The sequence below is a fragment of the Falco naumanni genome, chromosome 7 (assembly GCF_017639655.2).
Source record: "Falco naumanni isolate bFalNau1 chromosome 7, bFalNau1.pat, whole genome shotgun sequence".
In the NCBI taxonomy this organism is placed as follows: domain Eukaryota; kingdom Metazoa; phylum Chordata; class Aves; order Falconiformes; family Falconidae; genus Falco; species Falco naumanni.
Window position 1 is genome coordinate 2,133,463 of NC_054060.1, and position 24,838 is coordinate 2,158,300.

General features: G+C 50.3%; 1 protein-coding gene across 3 annotated transcripts in view; it reads left to right on the forward strand.

Annotated features, from left to right (window-relative positions):
• ARID3B (AT-rich interaction domain 3B) overlaps positions 1-23,107 on the forward strand; it is a 36,796-nt gene extending 13,689 nt beyond the window's left edge. For all 3 annotated transcript variants that reach the window (XM_040600152.1, XM_040600151.1, XM_040600150.1), the window contains exons 4-9: positions 891-963; positions 12,769-12,952; positions 14,168-14,427; positions 14,539-14,796; positions 17,575-17,676; positions 18,452-23,107. In XM_040600152.1, coding sequence (XP_040456086.1) covers positions 891-963; positions 12,769-12,952; positions 14,168-14,427; positions 14,539-14,796; positions 17,575-17,676; positions 18,452-18,606 — 1,032 coding nt within the window. In that variant the 3' untranslated portion in view covers positions 18,607-23,107. The remainder of the gene's footprint in view (positions 1-890; positions 964-12,768; positions 12,953-14,167; positions 14,428-14,538; positions 14,797-17,574; positions 17,677-18,451) is intronic.
• The last annotated feature ends 1,731 nt before the right edge of the window (positions 23,108-24,838 follow it).

Consider the following 24,838-nt stretch of genomic DNA (forward strand, 5'->3'; position numbering starts at 1 on the left):
CTTCTGTCTTGTTCTGTATCCTCCTGTATCTCAGCAAGAGACTGACCAGCCCTTTCAGCCTGTTGCTTTGTGGCCTCACAGGATTCTTGAGGGGTGAAAATTAGATCATTTTTTTTTCCTGTTCAAGAGGTAGCTGCAAGATGGCACTCATGCCTGTCCCTTCTGAAAAATCAGTGGATAACGCTAGCATACAGTGCCTCTCCTTTGGAATAAGCTGCCTATGGAACTTCATTTTAAATGCTTTAAGCCTTTTGGTAAAACTGTTTCTGCAGCAAATTGGTTCCAGGATGGTTCCTGACTGAAGGCTTTTTGGCTTATTGTAGAGGGGCCTTTACTGCCAGGCAGTAGTAGTTACAGGAAAGCTCTGTCCTTTCATCTCTTCCTTCAAGGGACTTGGAGTTTGTCACTTATGTGACAATCCCTGAAGGAAGGAATCACGAGGCTAGGAGAAGCTGCAGAGCTTACCTCCATGGTGCCTCAAAGGTACAGACCACTAATCTGCCCTAAACCACTGTCACCTTCCTTTTGGTTGTCTCGTCTTTCTTTCCAGCTTTTCTTAACAGTGTCTCTCCCCTTTGCTTTTAGGTGCTTTCAAACCTGCTCTGTAACCAGTGCTGTTAACCGGGTTGAATCCTGTTCCCTTCAGGGTGCCAGTCTCTGCTCTGCCTGCATGAGTTACAGAGGGGCTGAGCAAGGCAAACTGTAAGGAGGGTCCTCAAACCTGGTCACCAAAAAACCAAGGAACCCTTCCTTGTTTTGCCTCTTTGCCTGCACCTGCCTTTCACCCCTCCAGTACAAACACCACGTCACCCATTGGAAGAAGCCAATATTACTTTTTATGTCTCATTGTGGATTGTGCCTTAATTTCTGTGGGTTTTTTTTCCTCCCAGCTCTATGAACTGGATAGTGACCCTGAACGGAAAGAGTTCCTGGATGACCTCTTCATCTTTATGCAGAAGAGGGGTGAGTGAGCACTTGTTTGAAGTAGGGTAAATGGGGCACAGTGGTGCTGCTGCTGCTTGACTTCTTCCCTCCTGAGTTTGAAAGAACAGATCCAGCCCTTGAACTTGCAGATCAGGTGGAAGAGCAGTGGTAAGACTTGAAACATTTGCCCTGGGAGATAGGGAGGGCAGTATGAAAGAACTCTTCTGCACTGTAACTTAACTTCACACTATTTCTTTACCCTCCTACCTAATATTGATGGTGTCCATGCGCTGAAGAGCCCAAGCAGCCTGCTTCCCCAAGGATTTTTGAAACAAGGCTGAGTACCACTGGGGATTCTCTGGTCTCCCCTTCAGGTGGCATGATCACACATCATATGTTTGATTTCAATGGTATGTGGAAGCTGAGTGTGAATGCCTTCACGGCCTGCGCAGAGTAGTGGCGTGCAATCTGGGGACTGGGAAAATAGACACCAAGCCACATTTCCCTGTAAATTCACAATGTGTCAGCTCTCAGTTTTAGTAATTTTGTGTAACTGAGTGCGGAAGTGCACAGTTTCGCACATTCCTCCCTGTGGTGTCAGCAGCTTGCAGCTTTCCTTGCTGCAGGAGTGGTGATGCATGTGTGAAGTAGCTCAGCTGGGATGTCACAAGCCTCTTTCTGTCTGCTAGTTATCAAAGTTCAGTTCCCTCATTGCAAACTATGCATAACAAAAATGTACATGTATGTGGTATTGTATAAAACATGTTTCTGAACATCTGTAGTAAATCCATTGTGGTGCACTATTCCTTTACCCTGCCAAGCATGCCAGGCTAGACAGACTCTTCAACAAAAATGCTCCTGACAAAAAGTGTTAAATTGTGCTTATAGACCTTTTCATTGTTTCTGAAGAGTCTGCTGAAGGAAGGTGTGAAGAGCAGACATAAAAAGGGACCCTTTGCTCCCTTTTGGCATAATGCTCTCTGAGTGTGCCAGACCAAACAAGCCAGGCTGTGCTTATTTGAAGGGGGTCTTGTTAGTGTCACCACCAGTATTGTGCCAGGAGTTCAATAACGCATAGAGATGCAACATCTCAGTCTCATCTACTTGAAAGTTATCTGTTTGCTGAGTTTGAGCTGGAGTCTTATTTCCTGTTGTCTTTTGAACCCTGCATCTTCAGATGCATCCCCCTCTGGATGCCTAGATCACCAGCAGAGGAAAGGCTGTCCAAAATGCAGCTATTGCAGTTGCTCTTCATGTCTGTGTCCATTTTTCCTGGCTTGGCTAGAGCTGACAGCTGACCTGTGTGAATTTTTACTCTCCAGCAGTTTGAGGTTATGCTTCCAAGGTGGTGAAAAAATAGAGCAGGGTTTTGCTGGTATTTTTGGCTTTCATGTGCAGAGGCATAACTGGGCTTAATTAGTTTACTTGCGAATGTTAACCTGAGCTCACATGTTAATGTAAGGGCTGGGATGACTGACAAGACAGGACAATAATCTGAAGGGTGTGATTGGCAGCAATAGAAACCTCCAGATACCTAGGGAGAAATCTGCTTAATACCTCAGTGTCTCCTTCCTGTTACCTTTTAATTATTTATAATTGACATGTTCCCAGTGCAGGGGCTGAGCTGGTTACCAGCTGGTTGCTGTAGGAGTTTAGCTTTTAATCATCTGGGCATTTCCAAGTGTATTTGTTTTCTGGAGACTCCCTTGTTTTCTTGCTTGCTAGAAGGCTGAAAATGAAATACAAGAACCCAGTGCCCACAGGGGTGAGATGTCAGGAACTGACAGCACACTCCTAGAGGGGCTGGAAATGTTTGGCCCTGCTCTGGGGGACTGGCTAGGTTGCAGGGTGTGAGGCAGTTGTGGGCTTGCTTTGTATTTTGGGACCCCCAAAGTAATAGGCAGGATGACTCTGGGGAGCTAAGCTGCTTCAGGTTGATAGGAGAGCTGAACAGCATACATTGAGCTATAGGAGGCAGCTTCTGTCATTCATCTGAGCTGCTGTGTCTTACTGCAGAGGAAGTCTTTTGACTTGGCATGGTTTCCCAGAAGCTGGACTGTCCACTTTTCCTGCTATTCCCAGCACTGTCTGCAGCAGGACTTTGGTTTTCTACTGAGCAGATGGACTTGCCCACTGTGTCCTATTCTGGGATTCTCAAAAATCTGGAATCTTCTACCACAAAAATATCATAGGATACCATTCAGGCTCTGATTTCTTCTCCCCTCGCTTTACATGCCAAATGAGCACCTTAAACTATACAAGGCTGAACAGATGCCTTGTTCTGAAAGAGTCCCCCAAAGATGGGGACAACTGAGGGCTCATTGCACCTGAGAGCAAAGTGCTGTGTTTCTTAGCTAGTATGTGTGAAGAGCTGGTTAATTTGCACCTCGTGTCTGAAGGGAATGGAAAGCAGCTCTGCTAATAAACATTGCTGGTGTAAAGATGGGGATTTTGCTGTTGTCCAGGAGAAGTGCTGGCCCTTGTTTAGGATTGATGGATTTGTGGCACAGATTGCAAACTGATGCCAAACCAAAAAAAGCTCGAAGTGAAAGATAAATGACAGATTTCACAGGAGCTACCGAGTAGCTGGAGGGATGAAAAGATTTGGTTGTTGGTGCTGCTGTTAGGAATGTACCTAGAAATGTAAAGCCATGAAACAGGCTTAATGCAGATCAAATGTCCAGGTCTCATCTGCCTCTGAGCACAGCAGGTTGTTGCTGAATGACCACAGCTGCAAGTGATAAAATGGCCCTTCAGTGGCAATAATGATGGAAGAGGGAGATGAGAGGAAAGCTGTAACTCTTCCTTTGTTGGATGTTTTATTCCTTGTATGTGTTTAGGTGAATGGGTCCCACCATGGCTGTGATTGAAGGGGCAGATGGGGAGAGGAGGGGAGACCAGCCGAAGAGAGCAAATTACCGTGCGGGGCTAGCTTCGAGCCAGGCCTACGGCAGGACCAGCCTGGCGCGGCTCAGCAGGGACGATGCTAGCTTGCTGTATTACCCTTTCCACCTTTCCTGGTTTTTTCAGCTTTTCTGCAGTCTCAAACCGAAGGTTGTCTTTCCTCAGGCTGAGCAGGGATAAGCAGCTTCAGTGGTGGCTTCCCTCTGTCTCCGTTGCTGAGCTGGTGTCTTGTGACAAGTTGAGCCTTGGGGTCTGGTTTCCCAGAAGCTCTTAACCTCCTGCAGCGTGAGGAGCTGCTCTGTGGGCAGGCTTGTGGTTCAGGGCATTTTTAAGGGCACGGGCTGAGACTTCTCTGCTAGTGCACTGTGGAGAGGGTTGCATTGCAGGCACAGAGGCTGGATTTGTTCTGCCTGCTGCGGAGAACACTTGAGGCAGGAGCAGTTTTCTAAGTGCCCACGCTAAAGCTCCATCCATCACAGTAAATCAGGGTAATCTTGTGTTCCCCCATCTTTTGTATTACTGAAAATAATTTTCTTACAGCAAAGTATGTAGCCAGCTAGGCAAGTTCATTTACTCGGGTCTGGCTCAGTGTTAGAGGTGATGACATCTTCCGATTTTCGGGTCTTTCTCACTCTGTGAACATACCCTGGTGGTAAATTTTGTCGCCATCTTTTTGTGTGTGTGTTAGAAGACATAGGTATGATGATGAGTAGCAGAAAAATGTAGCTGTTAGCCCCGTAGCATGTACTAGGTAGTGTAGCTAGACAGCTTTTTGTCTCCAGATAGTGAAGGACTGTCAGTGGTGTGACTGTTACAGCTGCTAAGGCAGCCACTGATAATGGAGCTGATTGTATTCCACCAGTGCTGGTCAGGAGAGAGTTGGAGTCGTGGGACTGTTTCATCCCCTGGAAGGATCAGTTGTGTTCGTGCAAGACATTCCTCTCGAGAAAAGGTTTGATGAGGAAGAGATCTAACTGTGTGCTATGGTGTATTAGGAAAGGCTCCCTTTCAAGGGAAGCTGTTTTGTTCATTTTAAGTACTGCCTTTGTGAAGACCTCATAAAATGTCTCCAATTGTACAGCTCTACTAATTTTGTTCAAGGTTTCTGTGTGACCTTGGTTTTCCCAGATGGCTTGACCATTCTGTTTTTTTATGTGTATATACATAGAAGGGGCTTTGTAAGTCTGACCGTGTGGTTTTAATGTTTTCCTGCTGTTGTATGCTCTGTCTGCACATTTTAGATGTGGAAATACAACAAATCCAGGGCATTGACAAAAGCATTTACTGATGGATTCTTTTATCTATAGGCCAAGTGGTGTTTATGAAATGTTTGTTCAGGGAGTACGCTTCATTCTTCTACTGATTGTTTTGCAGGTTTCTTCTTTTGATCCTCTGGAGATATTTTTGTGCCTGAATTAAGCAGTGTAGTTCTGAGACATCAATAGACATAAATTCTCAGCATCCTGTGGTCATGCTACCTGCTTAATGCTGAGCCACAACAAATGTTTCCCTAAATAGTAGATTGTATTCTGCAGTGGAAAAATTCTCACTCGAGGCACTGCAGATATCTCCTCTGGAATGGACCAAACCAACCAGGTAAAGTCCTCTTCCCCGTTAGACTATTGGATTTGTGCACAGCGACTTCTCTGCCTCCTGTACCTCCTTTAAAGAACCTCTTCTGTGGCCAACCATACTGACTTTAGACTCAGGAAAAATGATGGCTAGTGTCTTGTGCAAATGGTAAGCAGTGGGGATCAGTGAAATATTTTAGCTTTTTATTTTTATATTGTTAGAATGGAAAGAATGACTTTTCCTGAAGTTGTAGGGGGAGCTGGCATTCTGGTTTACATTCCTCTGTATGCTTTAAATGGTTTAAGCTTTTCAGAACATGGAACAGAACGCACTACTCGGTGTACTTAAACACTTCTAAGTGATGCTAGGGTAAAAACAGGTGCAAAGCAAGGTGCTTGGGATCCCTGAACAGCTTGAATCTGGCTCTTCTGGGGATGCAGAGTCCTGTACCTGAGGTAGGGTTCTCTGTAGCATCCACAAAACTCTTGCAGGGAACGTCTTGCTCCACCAGCCTTGGGTCCCAGGTGACTAAAAGTCTCCACCAGGCACTTAAGTTGATATTTTGGGGGAGTTTACCTGGGCCAGTTTGCAAACTGCAATAACTTACAAGTAGCTGTCAGCAGGTCCTTCCCATGAAACCCAGACTTGCTCCCCTTTGTTTTTCATACACAAGACATTCATTGCGGCATAGAGACATGAGAACTTTTTTCTCTAATTTGGAAAAAGCCTGGAAGTTACTTTCTGGAAAGATTTTTTTAAAAAATTTTTCTGGGAAAATACCCAGTGCAATTCAAATAACTAATATCCCTTAGTTTTAAGCAGCTGAAAAATAGTGCTTTAGAGTGAATGTTGCTTTAGCTTCAAAGAAAAATCATATTTGGAAGCTGCAGTTGTAATTAATGGAAAAATAGTACTGCGAGTTGACTTGGTTCTGGCTTACAGGATATTTGTTTTAAACTTAGCCAACATGAGGAATGCTTGAGCAGCTTAAATGTTCTGTATGAACCAAGTTGGCACTTGACAGGGTACAGAAGAAGTTAATTTGAAATGATTGGCTGTTGTTGCTTTGCAGGAACCTTTCTGTAGCTTATTCATCTGATACTACTCTGCTGTAGTGATTGCCAGCTGAGGATCTCTGGATCCCAGGTGCCCCTTCCTGGGTATACAGAATTGAGTGATGGAGTCAGAGGGGGTTTTCTTCGCTCCCCTGAAGACTGAGATGTTAGATGGTCATGTGTTTCTCCAGTGTCTCAAAGCCTGCATGTTTGCACCTCAAATCCTGGTCTTCTCAAGCTTTTGCTTGTATTGGTACTTCCTCCTTGCTATGGGTGTTCTTGGCCTTTCCCCCCCTCTAAATTTTATCAGCATGTTTTTCAAATGAGGAGTGAACTGCTGCAGTCAAGCAGTGGAGGTGGCTCAGCACTGAAGAGATGACCCTGTAGATATCCAAGTGGATGGAAGAAGGTGGAACCATTTGACATGAAGATGCTCTAATTTTCGACTTGGTTCAGCCTGCCTGACCTACCTTTATTTTCCCCAGCTGCCCTTTATCAGCATTGCAGTCAGTATTTCTGCCTCTCTTTGCCTGAAGAAGAAGAGTTTGCCCATTTAGTTCAGAGGTCACATGTATGGAAACCCACCACCAGTTGCGTGGCAGTTCACCATCTGGTGAAGAAATTTGTAATAGCAAATATATTAGACCCAGCTGTGTCAGTAGCAGCCAGACAGTTGGAGCTGGGTGCAGGAGAGCAAACCTCCGTGGGACCTCTGTTACAGGGGTGTGCAGGAGGGTTACCGTGGCCGTGCCATGGCTAATACAAGGGGGCAGGGGATGCCAGTTAGGCAGCTGCTGGTTCAGCAGCCGAAATCTGATAAGGGGCTGCTGTCAGCCTCGCTTACTGGGGAGGGAAGCAGAAACTGATGGTGTTTCAAGGGGCGCAGATAAGAAGTGGGCCTCCTGTCAAATAGAGCATGATTAATTACCCTCTATCCTGGCTCCTGCTTTGATAGGAGTTGTCTAATGGTCTGCAGGCTCACAGATCAGGTGGTGACATTCCTGTTGGGAGGTGAGATTGCCTGCTGTGGAAATGCCATGCGTGGGGAGAGATTAGATCAGCTGTGGCATGAACAGGGAGGAAGAGGGGAGAGGTGGTTTCCTTTCTGTATCCCTTCGCTTTTTATTTTAACATTGAGTGCTTGGGACAGACTCAAACCAAACCAACACACAAAACTCATGCAAAGGAGCTGGGGTGGCTGAACGAGCAGCTTTGTGTGAAGCCAGCCAGGGTTTGTCCTTGCAAGAGGAACTGGGGCAGTGCAGAGTTCAAGTTGATTTGCTCGTGTTCTGCACTGCTGACTTGCTGTTGAACTGAATTTTCCTCTGTTTAGCCTGGGAGATGAGGAGGTTGTTCATACCAAGTAATTACTCAGTTTCCCTTCAAATAAACACGAAGACCTCTTCAAGATTTGGTTCAAAATTCTTTTGAATCACTATGGACTTCCCCGGTCTCCTGGGGAAAACCTGTTCCTTTTGGCTGTCTGATACTGTTTCTCTTCTGAACATATTTAGAGTGGAAGGTGGAAAGAGCAGCTCTTACCTGTACAGATAGTGTATTAAAAATGCACACACACACACACTGTGCCTATTTTTCACTCCAGAGTGTACTTTGTTGTGCTCTGAATGTTGCTCTGTGGAATAATGTTTGGGATTCTCACCTCCTTTGTTCCTTACTAAGAAATGGACACTTCTAAAAGTAAATTGGCTAGGAAGAAAAAAAAAAGGGAGGTGATTGCAAAAAGTAGTGCTCCAGGCTGGGTATAATTAACTGCTCTTTGTCTCTTGCATGCAGGACAAGTCATGGCTTAGACTGCTTGATGGTGGGGAACTCCCTGCAGTGGGCATGGCTCAGCAGGAGGAGAGGAGAGAGTGGCCCTTGGCAGGGGATCTCCATCGTGGAAGGCTTGCAAATCCCTCCAAAATGAGGGGACGCTTATTTTCTGTAATTTGGTTATGAACAGTCTTAGGGGCAGTTTTCCTTGTTTAACATCAGTCTGCATCTTTAGCCTTAGATCTATCTTAGCCGGGCTTCAGGTTGAAGAATGGGGGGGAGGGGAAAGTTGGGCAGCGTGCTTGGGTGGATAGTGAGGAAGATGTTGGTCCAAAGCTTAGCTCCCTTAGGAGAAGGGGAAAGGCTGAGCCCCAGCACTGGGCAGGCGGCTGCTGTGCAGGGGAGCAGAGCCTGCGGGTGCCGATGGCTCAGGCAGTGCCCCCTCTCCAGATACTGGTTCATGGCCAATAGATGTAAAATCAGTCATTCAGAGATGGTCTGGGGTTTACAGCTTCCTCAGTCCCTTCTTAAATAGCTCTTGAAGGATGAAAATTAAACAGTTGCCCCTTCTGCCTCGCCGGTACAGGGGACATTGGGGACATTCAAGTCTATCCATATAAGCCCTTTAGGCTTCTGTTGCGTCTGCCTGGAACAGAAGAGGCTTTTGAACAGGGGGAAGCAGCTTGGCAGAGGGGGCTGCCTATTTCCCTTGAAGGACAGAGATGTTTATAGCTAGGCAGGCTTCCTCCAGGGAAACTCTATTCCAGAAATCTGGATTGTAGTTACAGCTTGCTTTCCCTGCAGAAGACCAGGAACCTTGGGCTGTGGGATGATTCCTCTTTCTCCTTCCAGAGTTTGCCTGCCCTGGAGTTTGTCTTTCTGAGGTCTCCCATGCTGATCAGCTACGCATCACCCCTTTTCCAGTAGAAACAAGACTGCCTGCGTGTCCCAGTTTTGGGTGATTCTTGAAGGAATGGCCTGTACTTACATAGCTGGGGTTATACTAAAAGGAAGAGAAGTTGTTTACGAAGAAAACTAGGAGAGGAGGCAGTCATCTTCCTTATCCTCTTCTCGAGTCAGGCAAGGCTGCTGGCTCTTTGCAGGCACGGTATGTACAGCATTTCTGAGAGCCGGCAGAATAGAGAGGCTTGAAAGTACAGTAAAATGAGTTCGCCATCAAAAGGCAACAAGTCTTATGCTGTGCCCCCGGCTGCTGACCTTTCCCTCTGGAATTCTCCCCTCTGACCTCCGGATCATTAATCCTGATGCTGCCAGATGACAGTAATCCATCATGGCCCCTGACAAGCCTTGCAGCCGCCTGTGAAAGGATCCGCTCGGCTTCAGCATCCAATCGTCCCATGATACTCGTTTTTCAGCCTTTCCTGTTTGAGCGCTGGGGGTTTCCAATAAAGACTTTATCGCCTTGCCTTTCCTCGGCGAGGGGCTGGGGGGGGAGGGGGCTCCCACAGCAGCTTTTCCATGCTTCTCAGCTCTTTTACAGTCAGATCCTATGAAACATGCAGTGCCCTGGCTTGCTCAGAAAAGTACGGTTAATTTACCAGGTCTAAAACCCAAATGGCTCTTTGCTCGCTCTGGGGGACATTACTTGGAGTGGTGCTATGAGAGAGCGTGAGAGGGAAGTGATTGCAGCCCCACGCTCAAGTGGTAGAAGGATGGAAGTAGTTTTGTCCCTGCTGTAAAGTTTCTCAGCTGGCATGAAGAAATTTTGTAGGGAGGAGAGAGGAAAGAAAAAAAAGCTGTAGGTCTTAGCTTAATTTATAAAGCTACTAATTGAATTTCAGGGCACTTTGGTCTGTGGGTCTTGTTTAAAAGCAAACTTCAGGAAGGGAAGGTGTCAGAGGGGTAGTAACATGAGGTGGGGAGGTCAGACCCCAGTGCTGTTTCTACTCCAGCCGTGAGCGGGCTCTCTGGAAATATATTTAAGCCTTTATTTCCCACTGTGTAGATAATGTTTGTCCCTTGCACGGGAGCATTTGGATAAATACACTTTTGTCCTTTTTCAGCTGCTACGATGGGAGAATCTCAAGGAGAATGAAACTGTTGAGGAAAAATGCAATATGTTAAAAAGCAGCTATTTCCTTACGCTCTGTGTTAGTGGCTTGTTTGCCTGAGGAGCCTTATCCATGACCCTTCCCTTTCACTCTCCATCTGGGCACTGTCCGAGGAGAGCTGGATGAAAGTCCCTTCTGGACAAGTTAATGCTATTCCCTAAATTGGATTGGGGAGAAGCGGGTAGCTTGGAGCGGTGCGGGGTTGCTGGAGGAGGAGGGGAGAGGGTCTTGATGCTGCCCCCGGGGAGCGAAGGCTTTGCTGGCAGTGTGATGCCCCTTGGGACATCCTGGCTCTCCTTGCTGCTGGGGCAGAAATGCTGAACTGTTAATGAAGGGGCATTTTGGGGCGGAAAGAAACCACCCCTGGCTCTTCCTAGAGACCTCCAACATAAATATTTCCCCACTCTTCATTGGGAGCGGGCTGGGTGTGACTGGTTACTGTGGCTCAGCTGATGAATGATAACTTAAGGCTGGTAACATGATCGCTCCCAGCCCTCCGTGTGTCTGAAATGACGCTGTTGGTGTGCTCTTAATCTTTGCAATAACACACTGAGACAAAATGGTGGCTGAGGAAAAACCGAAGCAAACTGAGGATTGCATTTACACAGGCTGGCCTTTTGGGAGGGGCTGGCTCCTGGCTTGGGGCAGCCGGCTGGGATGGATGGATGGATGCAAGGAGCTGCAGCACATTTAAACAGTTTGGAAACATCTCTATCTCTGCTCCCCGAGGGAACCGTCGTCTCTGAAATGCAGGAAGAGGATCTGATGCAGTTTGTGAAATTACTGCTTTGTGGACTTTTCTGCTGGGGACAGGGAAGGGGTTGTTTAGACAAGGCAAGGAAAAGAGGATACATTATAGATACGAAATGACGGAGCATGTGGACCAAGCCTGATCAGGTTGCTCTTTGTTTTCTTACAGTTTAAGAGTTAGTAACTTGGTGAAACTGAAGGGCAGCCCTTTTAAAGCTGCAAAAGTTTTCTTTTTCTATCCAACATCTCATTAACCTGTGGGAATTGGTACCATGAGCTAATGCATAACAGGCTTCAAAAAGAAAAGAAGAAAAAAAAAATTACACTTACACGTATAATGAGGACATCTGCAGAGCTGAGCTGAACTCCTTTTCACTAAACAGAATAAAACCCATTTATAAGGGCCATAAACTGCTCTGCTTCGGGGCATTAACCGAATCGCTGGCTGATGAGCAGTGGCAGAAGTCTCCCCTGTGGGTTGGGTATTCCATAATTGTCCATTACAGCGCTTCGCAGGCTTTCCTGTAAAGGCTGGTGCTGACCATTGTGGTAGACAGGATACTGACCTCAGATGGATGGCTCTTTGATCCAGGACAGTATTTCCTATGCAAAATAAAAGGTTTGCTATATCAGCAGGTTTTTTCTCCTCTTCCTCTCCTTGCCTAAATCTCATTAGTTTGACCTTTTCAAACCCTGCACGCTTTATCACTTTAAGGTGCTGCTAAAAGGGCATTATGGGGTTAAAAATCAGATTTTTTCTTACTTCTGTTAACCCAGAAGATGACAGAACTGAACAGGAGGGATAGAGCTGTTTCCCTGTCTGTCCTCTCAAGGATCGAGGATAGAGCAGGACCTTGTTTTGGGCTCCAGAAAGTGCTTGGGGGTACCTGGTGCTTCTCCCAGCCACCATGAGGATGCCTGGTGTTGCCATGTCTGCAGTCAGGCACGCTGTTGCTTCGTCACACTGCTCGTTTGTTCATCTCCACCATCCCCACGATTGCTCTAGCTTTCTCGTAACAAGTTACGGCTCCAGCAGCTGGGTTGCGGTTGCTACCAAGGTACACGTGTGGCCTCAGTGGTGTGTCATTTGGGAGCGTGTTCAGGGAGGGGTGGGAGGGTGAAAATGCTTTGTGAGAGCAGTAGCCGCAGCAAAACATGCACGTGCTTGTGAGGGAGGATAGAGGTGCACGTACGTGGGGGAACGAGGTGCTCTCAGGTGTCGTGGACCCCTTTGTCACTGTTCCCAAGCAATACAGGATAGCAAATCCTGGGGAGTTGAGGGAGACAAATCCCCATGTATAAGTAGCTTCAGTTGCCTGGCTGCTCAGCCCCTTCCTGAGCACAAGCAATACAGATTTTTATCTGAGATTGCCCTGGGAGCCCATAAAAAATGATTCCTCTGTGCTGCTCCCTCACCCCTAGGATTGAATAGTCCCTACTTCCCCTCTTTCTATTTTAGAAGTTGCTGCTAGCTGCAGGTTATTATTTGTCTGATAATTGCTTTTGCCTACAGGAAAGGATTTTTCATGGAAAGGACGTGCCATGTAGCTACACTTCTCTGGCTCATTTACTCACCCATCGAGAGGTCTCAAGTCAGGCTGCAAATACAGTTGCCTGAATTTCCTATTAGAAAGGAGATCGATAGCCCCGACCTGCCGGTTTTCTTGGCCTCATTTTCTTTCTGACTCCATGTTTCCTTCCCTGCTGTTTCCCTCCAGGAACTCCCATCAATCGGATACCCATCATGGCAAAGCAGATCCTGGATCTCTATATGCTCTACAAGCTGGTAACTGAGAAAGGAGGGCTGGTGGAAATCATCAACAAGAAGATCTGGCGAGAGATCACCAAAGGCCTTAATCTGCCCACCTCCATCACCAGTGCTGCGTTCACGCTTCGAACCCAGTAAGTCCAGAAGGTCTGACAGCACGGATGGGAACACGAAGCGGGGACTGGGGAGTGTGAAGCAGGGACTGAGGTGGAAAAATTGAAAGACTAAATTCTGCTCTGTGCCCAGGGAGGAGCTTTATTTGTCCCTCTCACCCTAGGCTTGCAGTTTTAACTTTTCCTTTCTTCCTTCTGCTCTCATTTTTATTTTAGCCGTGATTCCCCTTGCGTCCCTACAACCCCAGCACTAATATGCTATCGCCTTGTTCCCTGCGCTCTGCACCTCCCTCTATCCTGTGCCTTTCTCACCTCTTCAGAGCTTAAACTCCTCGGGGCAAGGAGGGTCTTGCTCTGTCTCTGGAGAGCACTTGGCACAGCGAGGGGGGAGGGAGGCCTCCTGATTTTTAGGCATCAAGTATGAACTTGATCATTTCACGTCTGTAATCACTACTAAGTTGTGGAAACTTGCATTTAGCACCTGCTTACTGTGAGGATTGCTTTTCTGACCTGCAGTACCTCACATTGATTAATTTGAGCAATTAATTGATTAACGTGAGCAATTAATGCGAGCAATAAAGAAGTAGAGTAAGCAGAGGAAAAAGAATGGTGAAAGTAAACCGCAAAGCTGTGCTTCAGTGACTCGAGCACGGAAGGCTGGGCTCTGGGAATCCATACCCAGCTCTTGTGCAGACTCTGTTTTCTTGGAAGTTGTAAGAGCCCCTGAGACCCAGAGAGGGAAGCTCCTTGCCATTCCTACAGCCTTCGGTACAAACAGGCTGTCTCCTGTAAATGTGTGTGCCAGAATTCCGCAGAAGTGGTAAGGTTTGGTGCTGCCCAACAGAAATGACTTGGACAAGGGTAATCCTTCAAACTTCCTTCCTTGTGTTGAGTGTTACAGTCCGAGATCTGAATTCTTACAATTTTAGGTGGTGTCTCAGTTGCAGAGGAATTCTGCATGGGTTTTTTCTGCCATTGTGGGTGTAGTAGTATGTAACTGTGTGCTTCCCTATAAACACTGAGTAAACTCAAAGTCTGAGAGCTGTGCTTCACACCCAAACTGCTCAGTGCTCATCCAACCAAGCGTAGCTGCTGTCGTGATATGCAATGTCTCCAGATCTGCAGAAGACTTCAGTCGGAAGGACTTCCTGAATATGGTGCTTGTTGCTGTAGCCTATAATTTCATGTTCTACTGAGAAACCTACTTGAGTTTCCCTGTGCTCGCCTCTCTCCCAGGTACATGAAGTACCTATATGCCTACGAATGCGAGAAGAAATCCCTCAGTTCCCCCGCTGAGCTTCAGGCTGCAATTGATGGCAACAGGCGGGAAGGCAGGCGGCCCAGCTACAGCTCCTCTTTGTTCAGCTACTCGCCCACCACCACAGGGCCTCCTTCCCTCCTGTCTCCCCCAAAGATCCGCTTCCCCATCATCGGTGTCGCGCCAGGCAGTGGGACCAGCAATCCTCGGGTGTCTCCAGCAGCAGCTGTCAGAAAAGGTCAGCAGCTACTTGTACTTGCAGCAAAGAGGGCGGCCGGCGGTGTCCACGTTTGCGTGCTCGCTCTAGGAAGGGCTGTGGGAGGGACTAAGTGGCTCTTACCTTTTCTAGGTGACGGTGTGCCCTTGACTGTGTCTATGCCAAATCGTATTGCTGTGCCAGTGACCTTGGCTAGCCAGCAGGCAACTGTGGCAGCAAGAACAGCCACCCTGGAGCAGCTGAGGGAGAGGCTGGAGTCGGGGGAGCCTCCAGAGAAGAAGGTCTCGCGGATGACGGAGGAGGAGCAGCGGCTTGTCCAGCAGGCTCTTCAGCGCAACCTGTTCAGCATGGCGCGGCAGATCCCCATGAAGATCAAAATCAATGGCAAGGGTAAGCAGCACCTCTGGATACACAAAAGGTCGTTGCAGACTGCAGCAGGGAGGGAATTGCTCCCAGTCTAGGATGTCAGACACCTCTTCACACGCGGGCTCGATTATCTCTCTGGGTACCAGGCAGAGGTCACTGTCAAGCAGCTGTTCAAATGGAGCACAGTAACTGCAAAGCTAAACTAGCAGTATTTTGTTAGGTTTTACCTACTGCTGCTGGTTCTATTCTTGTTGATGCATAATCCAGCATCACCTGAATCCAGCCTGGATTCGGAAGAATCCTAGCTGTGTTCAGAAAGCTCTGCATCTAAGCTGATAAAACCCACTTGACCCCTACAACAAGACCCTTACTCTGAGCTTAGGACCTCCTGCGTTGACCGCGGTGAGATTGCTTCAGGACTCAAGCTCGCAGAACTTGCACTGTGGGGAATTACCGGTTTCAGTTGATGACTGGCTCGGTTGTCCTTGCAGCAGTGCTGTTACGTGCTGTGAGTGTGTTCCTTCCTTTATGGGAAGCACATGGGCTGGCTGAAACTGCTTTGGTTCATGTAGCTGACCCCCTCGCGTTTAATACCTGGTGTACATCGGATCCGAGAGCGTGCTTTAGCCTCGCCAAAGGCAGCCCCTCGATTCTGCTGTCAGTGAGATGGCTTTTGGACGGGAAGCCCGTCCTGTGCCAGACGCTCAGCTTTCCCCTGCCTTGCTCTCATCTGAGCCTCCTGCCAGCGTTGTGCTGCAGGGAATGATTTTCTGTCCTTTCTTGCTCACAAACCCTTTCAATTGATCGTGTCGGTAACGGCTTTTTCTGTACGGATAGCAGACTGCAGGGGGTGGGGGAGAGATGCCCAGCTTTTAGGAATCCTTTGTCAGGTGTGATGTGGAGGCCACAAAGACCTGTGTATCTGCAGGGGCCCCTGCACATCCCACGGCTTTTAGCAAGTCAGGTGATTTCTACCAACATCTGCTGCAACCCTACGCACAGCCTCCAGGCAAAGAACTCCTGGCAAGGCTGGGTTAGAAGGTCACATATAAGCAGCATTCATGGCCTGGGAAATGCACTCCTGAAATGCTTTGTAAAAGGGGAGTCGCCCTGTAAAGGTCACATTGTCAGAATCAATACTGTTATATAGTGGCTTCAAAAGCTGATTAAGTGCCGTGGCTCCCTTACCTGTCCCCGGGGCTGCACTTCACTGGACAGCAAAGCCTCAGAAAATTTCAGTCCCAACAGCTGCTTCCTCCAAACCTTTTGATCCATTAAAATTAAAGGTCTCAGACCCCCTATTAATTGTGCAGTTGGATGTAGGTGCAAGGCCAGGCAAGTTTGGCACCCCTTGGAAGAAAGGGAAGAGTTGTTCTCGAGGCCCTTGCTAGCAGGGCTGGTAAATGCTTTATTGAGACGCTTTGCCAGAAACGTACGTGGCAGAGGGTCAGAGCAGGTTCCCCTCCGAAGCAGCAGCAGCTGGCTGCGGGGTTAAACGGCACTGGGACTTCCCATCACAGCTCCTGACAGCGATGCGTCCACCTAAATTTCACCTTTACATGAAAACAAAACCAGTGAGCGAAAGGGAGTACAAACTTTATCGAGTAATGTTTATCACTCTCATCTCAATTTAGCTTGGGTTTTTTTCTCTCCACCCTGAACTTCCGAAATCAAAATGCTAGGGATAATTTCAGTCTCTACCAAGAGTGACAGGCTGAGGGCTGAGCCCCAAGGACTCAGTGATACCACTCCCACCTTTGTTAGGGCACAAAAGACAGGACAGACTTGCTAATTTTCCCAATTGCAAAATAAAAATAATATTGAGCTTTGTAAAGTCTTTTGAGAGGCACTTTTGAAAAGCACTGCACGAGCTTATCGTAGCTTGATAGCAATGTGTAGGTTAGATGTTGGCAATGTCCTTAGTGTTCCTTACAGGGACGGTGAACTTGCTGTCCTAGCTCCTTCCAAGTCTGCTAAAGCCACGCATTTTGCATGCAGTGCCAGAGCCCGAGCAGACTGTCTGCGTAATCGCTCTCTGTTTTAATAGCCCAGTGCCCCAAAACCAACGTCGGGTGGGCCGGTAACCGCGGCACGGCTGTGCAAACTGTGCAGATGCAGTCCTGCGAGCCAGGGCCACGGCCGCCAGTTGCTTCGGTTGGAGGTTCAGAAACATCCAGGAGAATGGGACAACCGGCTCCCCCGAGACATCAGTGCAAATTGAACCCCACGGACACTTCCAGAGCGGCCCATCAGGGCTTAGAAAGGGCTCCCCAGGCTGAGGACACTGGAAAAACACATTTCCCAGGCTGGAGGGGCAGCCAAGTGTTGTGCTGCTGGGTTGAGCCCCTGGCCCTGCGGGTGGTCCCCTCCCTCCAGTGGCCGCTGGAGCTGCTGCAGCCTGAGCCGTGCCCAGGGAGTCGCAGCAGCTCCCCGGGAAGCTGCCACCCCTCAGTGAAGGAGTAGGGGCATGTCCCTGTGCTCCCAGTCTGCTGCCAGCACGGCCACAGTCCAGCCCATTTAAATGTGGTCTTGTGTCGTGTGTGGAGGGGACGTTAACTGGGCCCTCCAGTGTGCGAGTCGGGGAGATGTGGAAGTGCCACTGGGCTCACAGCCGACCCTCGGATCACACCAAAGCGCTCAAACACCTTTGTAGACATGATAGGACTGGAAGTGAATGTTGTGAGGGATTTCCTCACCAAAGAGGGGACAGGAGGAGGACTGTGTCCACCTTCGATCATCTCTGGGTGGTGCAGGGAACGGGATAGTTACTCTCTAACTCTGCATCTCTTCTTTCTTGAAAAGAGGATAAACCAGACTCGGCAGCGGCGGCGGCACTGAATTTGTCACCCAACGGCATTGGGAGTATTAACATGTCTGTGGAGATTAACGGCACAACTTACGCTGGTGAGAAGGAACCGCTCCCGGGGGGGTGTGGAGAGCCAGGCTGGTGGCACGGAGGGGGTGGCGTGGCGTGGCGTGGCGTGGCGTGGCGTGGCGTGGCGTGGCGTGCTGTGCTCCCCGGGGCTGGCCTCTGCCGAAGCGTGACAGGCGCAGCCTGCCCAGCTCAGGAGGCTCAGCAGGAGATGGTTTCCATTCTTTCTGGGTTTTGGTCCTGCCAGTCGAGTGCCCTTTCCTTTTGGTGGTGGTCGTTAGTATTCTTAAAATCCAAGGGAAGGGACTTCTACTGCAGTGTTAGTAGGAAGGAGTATGATCCCGCTTCTCCTGCTGAGGAGTGGCTTTACTCAGCTCCTCCTCACGCATCTCTGGGAAGCACGAACTGTTGTCCCGTGTTACTCTGCTCAAGGCATTTCACTCCTGCAGGTCACACGCGTGCATCCTTGGACAAAGCCCAGGTGGGAGGCCTGGCACTGCAGTGCAATGCAAGTTGCTTCTCTCCTGCAAAGGTGTTGAAGCCATTTGGGATCTTTGTCTTCTGTAAGCGCAACATCCCCGCGACAGAGGCTGCCAGAACAAGTCCTGGGAGATCCCTTCTTATATCCTGGTCGCTATTGACCCTCTGATCTGTCTCTGAGCCTCCTTGTCTTGTGCTGAGCCTCTTTCTGTTGGGATGAGGTTGCTGGGGTTGGATTGAGTGTCCTTTGCTCTGCACCCTGTCCTTCTCGGCCGTGCCACCCCATAGTCCCAGTAACCCTTCTTTTTACCTCTCTCTGCCTCGCAGGAGTGCTCTTTGCCCAGAAGCCAGTCGTCCATCTCATTGCAGGCTCCAGCACCCAAAGTTCCTGCAGCAGCAGCAGCAGCTCCCACTGCTCTCCCAGCCCTACCTCATCCCGGGGAACCCCCAGCGCAGAGCCCTCCACCAGCTGGTCTCTCTGATGGACGGCCGAGCCTGCTGTCTCTCACACTGGCCTCCGGCAGCTCTTCTCTCTGCTCTCGGCAGGGAGCGAGCCGGGAAGGAGTCGCACAGATTACCTCATCTCAAGGAACCTGCTTTTGTGGTTGGCCAACAGCAAGATGATGATGATGCTGAAACCTTTCCATGCCAGCAAGTTTTTCTTCATCGTCTGTTTGTCCAGCCTTTTTTCTTTATTCTCCCCTTTCTTCCTCCCTTTTGCTTTTTGTTTTCTTCCTCCTCCTCCCAGGGTTTGCTGTGTTCCTGTTGCGGGTGGGACATGGAGGGGGGGGGGGCATGCCTGGCGTTTTTCAATCAGGGACCGTCTCTAGGAGCTGTGGGTTGAGAGATGGCTGAGACGTCACCAAGGCAGGTGGAAAGACCTGGAGTTGGGGCCCAGAAACTTGGTTCTCCTCGAACCAGTGGCCGCAAGGACTCTTCCCACAAAACAACCCTGTGTATTGACAATCCTAAGAGCCGGTGGGGTGCCTTGCCCCTGTCCTGCCGGGGCTTGTGCCGTGTGGCTGCAGAGCGGGCAGGCTTCCTCACTTTCCTTCTTCAGGCTCTGTCGTGGTCCGGTGTTCATCTGTCCTCCCGTAGAGCACGTGTTCTTGGCTGGTGAGCCTCCTTCCCCCACCCCGAGGTCTCGGCAAGAGGGGAAGGACTTTCTCACCGCTATGTTTGACCCATAGACACATTAAAAACCTCTCGTCAGCTGCTTCGCTCTCCTGGCTGGTGCTGGCCTCTCCCCTACGGTTGCCTTCAGGCTTTCAGCCAAGTTTTGAATGCCCTCGACCTTGTCTCTCTGCCCTCGAGGAACTCGTCCCACTGGCATTTACCCTGACAGCCTGAACTTACTGTGGCTCGGTGTTTTGATCCTCTGCCCCCCTCGTCACCAAAGAGCTGTCATTTAGATTGATCTGGGCTTCCGGGGCGACTTCCTTCTCGTCAGGTTCAGTAGCCCCTGGAAGCTCTCCCCATCTGTGCGCTGGCCACATAGAAATTAAATATTTGAAATCTGATTCAGCAGGGCTGCAGGGTGTGTGTAGGTGTCGTGGTTAATGCTACGCCTGTGTTTCTTGGTTGGTCTCTGGACAAGCCTGCAGAAGCCCAGTCCCCTGCAAATTGTACATGCACAAAAAGGCAGCTGCTCTCAGCTGAGTGAGACCTTCTGCGCTCCTGGGCAGAAGCAGGGAAGAGGAAATCTGGCCCTTCCTTGCCTTTTCCCTTAAACCTGCAGCTGAAAGCAAGTGAAGGCTGGCCCTGGCTCTCCTGTGTCTGGAGCCAAATAAGCTGACTTGGTGACTCCATCAACTCCGCTCCTGCTCAGGTGGCCTCATTCTGTCCCCTCTCTCTTCTTCTGGCCTTTCCCACACATGCTTTCCCCAGCCTGGAGATCAGGTCCAAGCACCATCCATCCTGCCCTGGTGACGTCCTTCCCATCCTCTGGGCCCAAGTCAGGTTTTTTTGAGCAGATGAAATACCTCAGATATGTACTTGTTGTTGGGTTTTTTGTTTGTTTTGGGTTGTTTTTTTTTTAATCTCTTCAGGAAGTATTGGCATATCTTATCGCTTGGGTTTTTTTATATGTGGTTTTGCTGACATTGTGTTGATTATTTTTTTTTATTTTTAATTGTATCACCAAAGACAAAGTAAAAAAAAAAAAAAAAAGCTGAGCTAAAGAGCAGTGGCTTCCCCAGCCTTTAGGCCAGCAGGAGACAAGCTGAACAGCATAGTCCCAGGACATGTGCATGACACGGGAGGACAGGTACAGGTAGGGCAAGAGTGGCTGCTTACTTAGAAGATGTGTCCTTTTGTGTTGGACGTGAGGGTGTCTCCAGAGTCCCTGTTGTTTTTCTAAGCTCCAGGATCTGTGCTTGCCTTTAGCAAAGCTGCTCGGCGCAGCTGGGAGGTGACGGCACTGCTTACACTACAGACTGGCCAAGCCTCTCGCAGGACGGTGGTTTCTGGCACCTGAGAGAACAGCTTGGCCTTGTGGTGCTGCACCCAGCTGCCTCCGCTGCCGTGCTGGGACTTCGTTACCCAGGCACAGCTAATTCTGCCTACACTACAAGACTAAGCCATGTTAGGTAGCCTTTGTGAGAGGCACCAAAATAAAAAGTTATTCTAGTTTTTCACCTGTGCGCGGGTGCCTCTGTAAGAACCACCTGAGCCAGTAGATACGTTGTGACCAAATCCAGAGGGTCAGGCTACTAAAAAGCAGTTTTCCTGGCGTGTGGTGGGTGAGTTGCCCGGTGTCACACCAGTACGAGGTCACCTTTTTGCTGCTCACGTAGGCGAGCAGAGCTGTTGGGAGGACTGAGCTCCGTGCAGGTCCGGAGGCTGGAGGTGCTGTGCCTGCCTGCAGCACTGAGCCCGAGCTCAGCCTGGAAGCGTCTGTCCTGTTCCTGCCCGGTCCTTTCTGCCGCGCACTGTGGGCAGCCCAGCCCAGCCCGGGCTCTGTCAGACTTCACGAGCCCGGGGAGCTCCCTCGGTCCCCCTGGCTAGCTGTGGCACGGGCCCTGCGCCCCCGGGGTGCCCCTGCTCCTGGAACCTCTTTATTTTATACTACTGAAAAGAGCACGGCTTTAAGAAACGGGGCCAGACACCACCACAGGGAAAGCCCCAGCAGCAGCTGGAGCATCAGGCTTAAAACCGTACCTAGGAACCAAAACGAATAATCCTTCCGTGGAACTCTCAAGCGTCAGGTTCTCCTTTTGAATCCCCCAGCGTTGCTCAGCGGTGCTGCTGCTCTGCCTTGAGAGCCGAGCGCTGGTGCCGAGGCTTGTGTAAACCGTAGGTAAGACCTCCCGGGTGCGAGCAGCTCTGCGCTCTCTAGACGTTAGTTTATACACTGTGGCTTGAGTTGTCCCGCTGCCTGACGTCACGAGGACTTGGTGGGAGGACGAGGGAGAAGGGGTGGGCATGCCCGTGTCCTGAGATGGATGCTGCTCCACATGTCCCCCCTCCAGCTGCTTTCAGCGGGAGCAGCGGCCGCCTGCGGGGCAGGGAAGCGAGCTGAGCTGCTCCTGGGTGCAGGGAGCTTGCTCGGCAGATCCCACGGGCCTCCGTGGCACCTCACCCTCGCAGGCTCGGAGAGGGTTTCCCAGACTCTGGGACTCATTCAGATTGTTGGGTTTTTTCCCCTTTTTTGTTTTCTTTTGTTCGGGTTTTGTTTATTTTATTTGGGGGTGGGTTTGGGGGCTGTTTCCTATGAGTGGGACTGGGGCACTTTTTGCTTTTCCTTGTTCTTTCTTCTCTGGTCCTGGGGAGCAGAGGTTAGTAATGGGTGGTTTTGCTTATGTATCACATGCTAACATTGTGTTTTCTTGCACAGAAAGGCACTGGAATCACTGAACTGCTAAACAGCTTTGACACTACTAGAGTATTAATGTTTATAAGCTTTACACAACTAGACTGGAAATAGACAGGGACTAACAGATTGTTTTGTATCCAATTCAGGGAAAGAATCAAGTCGGGATGTGTAACAGATACCTCAGTAAAAATAAGCTGCAACAATAAACTGGTCCTTGCTCAGTACACGGGGGCAAGGACCAGCCCTTCAGACTGTGAAGAGTGACCCTTTCCCCCAGCCCGGCTTTGATACTGGCAGTTGGCTTAACGAGTGTTTTGCCAAGCTCCAGGTCTCCTGCTGAGCTGCCAGGCTTTGGGGACAGGGTTATGGAAACCAGCAGCAGAGACAGGGCGGCCGAGCCGGGAGCCAGGGAAGGCTGAGCAGGGGCGGTGGATCCCCCTCCTCTCCCCGGCTCCGCTTCATTTCACTCGACTGTGTTCGATTGTATAGTACTCAGGGGTTTTGATACTGCGGGTAGGACTGTTCCTCGCGTGAAGTGCTCTGCTTTGCAGTGTGGCTAATTCTCTTTCAACTCCAGACCAGCGAAGGTTTTGCAGTGAGCAGCCAAAAAAAACCACCAAAAACCAAACCAAAAGCGCCCAGCTTGCTTCCGTGCAGCCTTGATGCTCCTGTTTCAGGGGGAGGTTTGCCAGCTGGGTTCGATGCCCATCTGGGGGGAAAAAACCACAAAACAAAACCAAAACACAAAACCAAACCTGCTTGTCCTCTTCCAGCAGATCCCAGTTTATGCTGGGAAGGCACAAAGATTGTGACCTGGGAAAGGGGGAAGAGGCAAGGGGGAGGCTGCGTGCCTGCTCGGCTCCCAAAGTGAATGTGAACGTGTCACACCAAGTCCTTTTGGCCACTGCGTGTGTGTGTGTGTGCTCCAAACAGAGTCAGATCAGATGTTTTCACCAAACAGCTGCAGCAGCCTTGCTACTAGTTTTCTTACCTATTTAAAAAAAAAAAAAATAAAAAATAAATAAAAAAAAAAGAAATGTGATAGCCTAGGCGGTGGATAAATACCTCAACGTCTCCTTCCAACAAGTGTCTGTATATGTTGTTGTTGGGTTTTTTCTATCTTACACGTTATCTGAATGTTTATATTCCAATAAACTTCTACCTCTTCACACGGTGACCCTGCAAGCCTGTTTTGTGGCCACGCTGTTTGGCTGAAGCGCAAGTTAAAAATTTCCCAGCCCCTTCTTCATCCCGGGAAAGTATTCCCAGAGGTTGGCTCAGCCTAGATCCTAGATGAGGTTTACGTCCTTGCAGGTCGTTGCTCTCCCAGTTTGTACCCTTGTGGGGAGAACTGGGCTCTAAACCTGCTGTGGCAGGCTGCGGTTTGGAGTGGTGGCTAGAAAGGAGCTGGGTACTTACGGGGTGGAGCCAAAGGGCTTCCAGGTTGGATGCTCCCCGGTGAACCCCTGCACACAGCTCTGGGGGAGAACAGGCGTGAAACAGGATGAGTTACGCTGATCTCCTCTCCCAGGCGTCCCTGGAGGGCTCAGAGCCGCAGCTGTCCCTGCCCCGTGTCCCTTACCCAGCCCCGGCCTGGCAAGGGCCAAGCTGGGGCAGGAGCTGCCCCCCAGACCCTCCCGTCACCGCCTCCTGCACAAAAATGACATTTTGTGCTATTCACGCAGCACCTGATGTTGTTTTTCCAGTCATTGAACCAGTTCAGCCGTTGGAGAGGAACTGGTTTCCAGCCCTTTTCATACCAGCCTGTCTGATGCCTCGGTGTCTGTTTTGGCCAGTGGCCCGTCCGTGGTGGCTGGGTGCTGGGATGGGGCTCAGCACCACAACCTTCCCCATCCTCCCACCAACGCCCGCCATGCCCGTGCCATGGAGTTGGAAACCTCTCCCCTCCTGCCCGCACCCTGCCTGCGCTGCCTGCTGGCCTCTCCATCGGCACCTGGCTGCAGGGGGGACCCATGGGTGGCTCTGGAACACCCATCCAACGGCGGCGGCGGTGCCGGGGCTGCGGCACACGCTGGCACGGCCTCCCAGAGCACAGATCCCCTTGGGCTTCCTCGGCGGCAGCGGGGCGGGATGCTGTAAGGCACCGAGTCGCGCCTGTTCTGAGCATCCCGGCTGCCTCGGCTGCCTCCCCGCAGAGCACGGAACAGCCGCGCTCGCTGATGGGTGCAGAGAAGCCGCCTGCTCGAACAGCACCCGAGCCACAAAATTCAGCTGCCTCTTGGGGGTTCTGCTGATTTCACTCCACGTGTGCGAGAAGAGCCGTGCCTGTGTTTTACAGCCCCCCCCCCCACCCCCCGGTTATCCGACAAGAGTTGGCTGGCAGAGCCTCCCAGCATACCTGGGCTCCGGTCCCAGCCTGTCCGGGTGGCAGGCAGGTGAAGGCAGAGCCTTTCCCCCGCGTTCCCTTCCCCTTGCCCACCGCTGCCTTTGGCCTTGCCCAGCTCCAGCTTTTCCCGGCTGAAGGACCCACCTGCCCTCACTTCCCCCCTTAAAAGCCAGATGCCCGAAGCAGGTAAGGTGGGTTCTGGCAAAGGGGGGGAGCAAACACCCTTGGGACGCACGGCCGTGGTGTTTATCCACCGGCAGCCTTAATATCGGGGGTGGGAACGTGTGGGCCCCAGTGCCGGGCTGGAGGGGGGTCTCAGAGACCTGTTGTCGGGTGAGGGGGGGCTCCATGGTGGCCACCCCAACCTCAGCGCCAAGATCCAGGACAGCCCTGCAGCCCTGCCAGCCTCCAGCCCTCTTACCTGCTCGGTGCAGCAGCTTGCTGCACAGCATCATCCCACCTGGCTGCCCCAGCACCCTGAAACAGGCACCCAAAGGGGACCCCGCTCACCCTCCCCAGCCCCACAGACCAGTGCGGATCCGTACGCCTGCGG